The sequence below is a fragment of the Nerophis ophidion genome, linkage group LG09 (assembly GCF_033978795.1).
Source record: "Nerophis ophidion isolate RoL-2023_Sa linkage group LG09, RoL_Noph_v1.0, whole genome shotgun sequence".
NCBI lineage: Eukaryota > Metazoa > Chordata > Actinopteri > Syngnathiformes > Syngnathidae > Nerophis > Nerophis ophidion.
Window position 1 is genome coordinate 18,909,519 of NC_084619.1, and position 4,788 is coordinate 18,914,306.

At 38.2% G+C, this 4,788-nt stretch overlaps 1 protein-coding gene across 1 annotated transcript in view; it reads right to left on the reverse strand.

The window, feature by feature from the left end:
* Window positions 1–586: 586 nt before the first annotated feature.
* tmem87b (transmembrane protein 87B) overlaps window positions 587–4,788 on the reverse strand; it is a 20,966-nt gene continuing 16,764 nt past the window's right edge. Inside the window, exons 16-19 of the mRNA XM_061910485.1 lie at window positions 2,234–2,304; window positions 2,080–2,132; window positions 1,967–1,997; window positions 587–1,876 (exon numbers count right to left, since the gene is read on the reverse strand). Of these exons, the coding sequence (XP_061766469.1) occupies window positions 1,835–1,876; window positions 1,967–1,997; window positions 2,080–2,132; window positions 2,234–2,304 (197 nt within the window). The 3' untranslated portion in view covers window positions 587–1,834. The remainder of the gene's footprint in view (window positions 1,877–1,966; window positions 1,998–2,079; window positions 2,133–2,233; window positions 2,305–4,788) is intronic.

Consider the following 4,788-nt stretch of genomic DNA (forward strand, 5'->3'; position numbering starts at 1 on the left):
TGCAATATGCATTAATTAATGCTGTTTTTTTGGTTTTTCTTTGTTTTACTTTGTGTATAAATGGTGCCGCTGAAGTGCCTTTATGACTTTTAATGTTTCTCTTGTTTTCACCTCATATTTTTGACTTTGTATATGCACTGCAACCACATAATTTCCCCACTGTGGGACACATAAAGTCTATTCTATCCTATCCTCATCATGTTGGAAAACTGCCATGCTGACAAGTTTCCTAGGCAAGGCAGTCATGCTCTGCTTCAGATATTGGAAATCTTGCTTCCCTTTGATGAACCACTGCTCCAGTTACTTAATTCACACTTACACACTACAAAGTAGTATACATTTACTTACGTACTCACTTGTGTTGCCAGATAATATATATGCCATTACTGTATATTTTAACTATCAGACACTTTCGGTTTTCAGTGGACTTCTTTTAGTCTTTTCTTCTGTGTTTCATTACAACCTGTCACAAAAGTTTGCCAAATTGTCCATTTCAAAATGCAGTGTTTGTATCCAATCCCTTTTTGAGCCCACTTTAAAAGAAAAAAACATTACTATATTTATGGGATGACGCGACATTACAACCTTTGTTTAAAAAACTTCATTTTATTGCCATAATGGAGCAATTTACAGCCCAGGAAACAAACATACTCCTGCATATAATCTCATTTGAATCATTGAGAAAAATGTGCATGAAAAAAAAATGACACGTGTAACCCCACACACCTCCTGAATTATGACGTTAAACAAAGTCGGCCACTCGCCATGATAAACACATGTCACATCCCATACTTCCTACAACCCTTGACATGGAAACAATCATGAAACATTTTAATCCTCTTGGGGTGCTTGTGCTAACCACTGCAATCATCATACACGTCAACAGCGTCCAAGTCTACAATTACGACAACATCCAAGAGTGCTGTGTGCAAAGCAAACTTGGTCAATAAAGAACAACAAATTGCCGTTTTTCCCAGTACAGTATGAAATTGGTCCAGCTCTGAAGAATACATTAATGTAAACACAACAATAGTAAACATGGGCCAACATAAGTACACTTTTAACACAAATAAATACACAATTCCTTATTAACACACAGTATTGCTGCCTATTTCCAAAAACATACACCAGGACCCCCTCAAGGCTATACTATACTTAACACATTTTAAATTGTACTAATGATCGTTGATCATGTTCGCGCTCACACACACACACACACACACACACACACACACACACGCACATACACACCAGTATTGTGACTTTTGGAATATCACATCAGGCCTCACACAAGTAGGCACAGTTTTGATGGCCAAAATGCATAGAAGCAAAATGTTCTTTTCCAAAGTTCATGTCAGCGTCTTCACACTAATATTTCATATATTATTTCCTAAGTCCCACTTTGTAAATGTAATGCGAAAGTTGAATAAATAAGTTCTGGTGTTTACAAAAGCTTTTGAATCCGCTCCACCTTTATATATAAGCGTGATTTGAAAGTCTCACCAAGACAGTGTATGTTCATGCATGAGGCCCACTGTTATTATTTGCAATAAAAAAAACACCATATCAACATAACGGAAATAAATACAGCACTTAATATAAAAGTAGTTCATCTCTTTGGAAAAGAAGGCTTAAACTGATTCTTCTTCAGCTGTTTTCGATGGTAGAAGTAGAAGGAAATGAGCACAGGCTCCCCCTAGAGCTCTGCCATGGCCCGCCACCAGAAATAACACCTATTTCTGCACATTTGATTTTGACAGCAGGGTCACGAGCAGCCGCCTATTTTTTGTTCTCCACTACCTTTGCGGAAGGCTTTAAATAGTAAGGTGTCACCTCACTCCAGCTTGGACATCTCATACTTGGTCGTCATGATTTCCTGCACAGTAAAAGTACATTTTCTTTTACATTAAGGCAATAATTCTTACCTTAAAACCCACAATAAGGGCCTTGACTTAAAAAGTAGTACCTCGTCGGAGTCAAGAAGGACTGGAAGAGCTCTGCAATGATGAATGAGACATTCCCTAAGTCTTGCAAACACTCAGTTAAACTGAATAAATATAAATTCTGAAGGACACTTACACATCAGCGAGAGAAGTAGGAATGTTATCCTCAACCCACTTTAGGTCGTCTTCCTGCATGGGGATAAAAAGAGTGTAAACACTGCCCCCTGCTGCTAAACTCCATAAACAGCTCTAACAGAAACGACTGATTTATTGTATTGTGTGTTACTGACTGTGTTTGTTTCTGGAGATTTCACAGCACCATTGGTGTCACTCTTTGCAGCTCTCAGTTTAACGCCATCAGCTGGGGGGGGGGGGGGGGAACACAAGTAAACATTTGAAAATAACAGGTGTGCAGTGCTGCGATTTAAGATATTCTGTCATGCAAAAATTACTTTTAATGATATTGTAAAAGTAATACGTGTTCCAAGGGCCTGTTTATGACCACAAAACATGACAAACCTCGTTCAACTCTTTTACTTCACTGGAGAAGAGACACTAAAAATCATAAAATAAACTAGGAATGTGCCAATGGATGGGCCACCAATTGGTGTCAGCAGAGTTTTGTGAAAAAGTATTTGATCGGTCAATGCTAATTATTGTCTTTTAACACCGATCAAAAACGCTGATCCCCTCTGGCTGATAAGCGGCTAGCAGCCAATGATGTGTCAACATACACAGTGGGGAGCTGCTCTCCTAAACTAATAATAATCACCTCCATTACAGCAAATAAACAGAATTTCTTAGTATCTTAAATATCATTATCAAATATTATTATCACTGTTACAAACCGAGAGCTTGCCAGGAGCAGGCATGCTACAGTAATAGCTAAGCTCACCGAGCTTGAAACAACACCGAAAAACAAGAGCTTAGTAATGTGTAAGAAGTGTAGAATGAACTACCTTACAGCAGAAAGTAAACAGTTATTAATGGGAAATTAACAAAGAGATTAAATAGGAACTGAACTGTTTTTGGAATTTTGCCCATCGTTTACAATCCTTATGAGACAAGAATATTTCTTTCTATTTTTTAGGATTCTGAAGATGTTAATAAAGGCCTGCAAGTGAGAGTCACCACTGTAGCCTTCCAAGCCCTCTAAAACTACTTCAAAACCCTCCATCAACGTTTTATATACACACTGCAAAACAAGCAAATATATATTGTAGTAACAGACACCTTCATAATAATATGTACAATATATCTTGGTCATTTTAAGCAATACCGGAACTTATTTCCTCAGAGCCATCAGGGAGAAGACTCCGGGTCCCACTATGCAAATCTAACCGCCTTAAATTATCATTTGTCCCAGCCTCCATTAAGCTGACCAACAATGTGCAATAGAATGTTAATACATAGGTTAGCACTTTTTTTTTTTTTAGCACACAGCACTTTAGCACATAGCACTTTAGAACTAAACACTTTAGCACACTGCACTTTATCCATGAGCTCTAGTGCAATGCACACTGGTACTTAATTTTGATCTCCATACTGTAGATTTTATGCCTACATCAAAGTGCCACCCATGTCTATCAAGCTCCATGTTCCGATGTTTAGATGTTTAAATGTTAGTTGTCTGGTTGTGGTTGTGTCTGTGCTTCTGTTTTTGTTCTGTTGTTTTTGTGTATGTTAAGAAAGCAATGACGCACTGTGTCTAAGACAAATTTTCTCCGCGGGGACAATAAAGTTGAACCTTGAACCTTGAGCATTTATGTCTGTTTCCATAGGAGAGCACTTCCAAATTCCGGCTACAAATGTGTGTTCCGACTTCCGGAAACAAATGCGAGTGTGTTTTAATCATGGCAGACTTGGTAATAGATGACAAAGATGGCTATTTTTGGACAAATGAGGATTTACAATTTTATCTTTTTGAAGCTGAATATACGAAGGATGAACTGCTGCTTATAGAAGCGAGCACGTACAGGGAAGAAATGTTGGAGCAGACAGAAGCTGAGAGAGTGAGGTTGGCGTGACTTAACGCTGTAAATGTGGAAAGTATGCCAAAGTAAATGGAGTGTTTACCCAAAATCAACTGGAAAATACTTCCCCGGCCAGCTGAACCAAACGGACCACTGTCTGTCGAGTGAGCCACTAGAATATTGATCATGATACGTGCAGCACATCATACTTATTACAACAACAGTACACACGCTGTCGAGCTAGCTGTGTACAAACAAAACAGGAAATGTGGGCTAATACTTTACTGATACTGTAATACGACTGTTCATGTTTTCACTCAGTATAGATTGGTGTCCTATCACATTGTGCTGTGTATTGCAAACGCAAAAGCCATTCAGCTGCTGAGGCAGTAGCTAGTTTACGGCTAATACCGTGGCATACCATCGCAAGACGATATGTAACTCCGCTAGAAAAATAATTCTTCAGTTTTTTTGTTTTTTTACAATAACGATGATACTGCTTGGTTATTATACAGTTTATGGAATATAAATGAAGTATTATTGATGGTTTTTGGATGCATTTTCAAAGTGATTTAGAGGCAAAATAGATTTATCCCATTAGGTGCATTGCTAGCTGCATGGAACGAGCCGATTATTAAAAATTCGAATATAATTTTAAAAAAACGTTTGTCTTCTCGTCTCTGATAAGGATTGTGCACAATAGGCAACATTTAAAATAAAGTTCAGTTCCCCTTTAATAAGAGTCTAGAGCAGGGGTCCCTATAACCGCCAGCGTCCACAATCTGGCCCGCGGGACGTCCCAAATCATTTTTCTAAATCTTTAAATTAATTTGAATCATTGCAATTGTGCTGCCATATAGTGAATGTTTTCA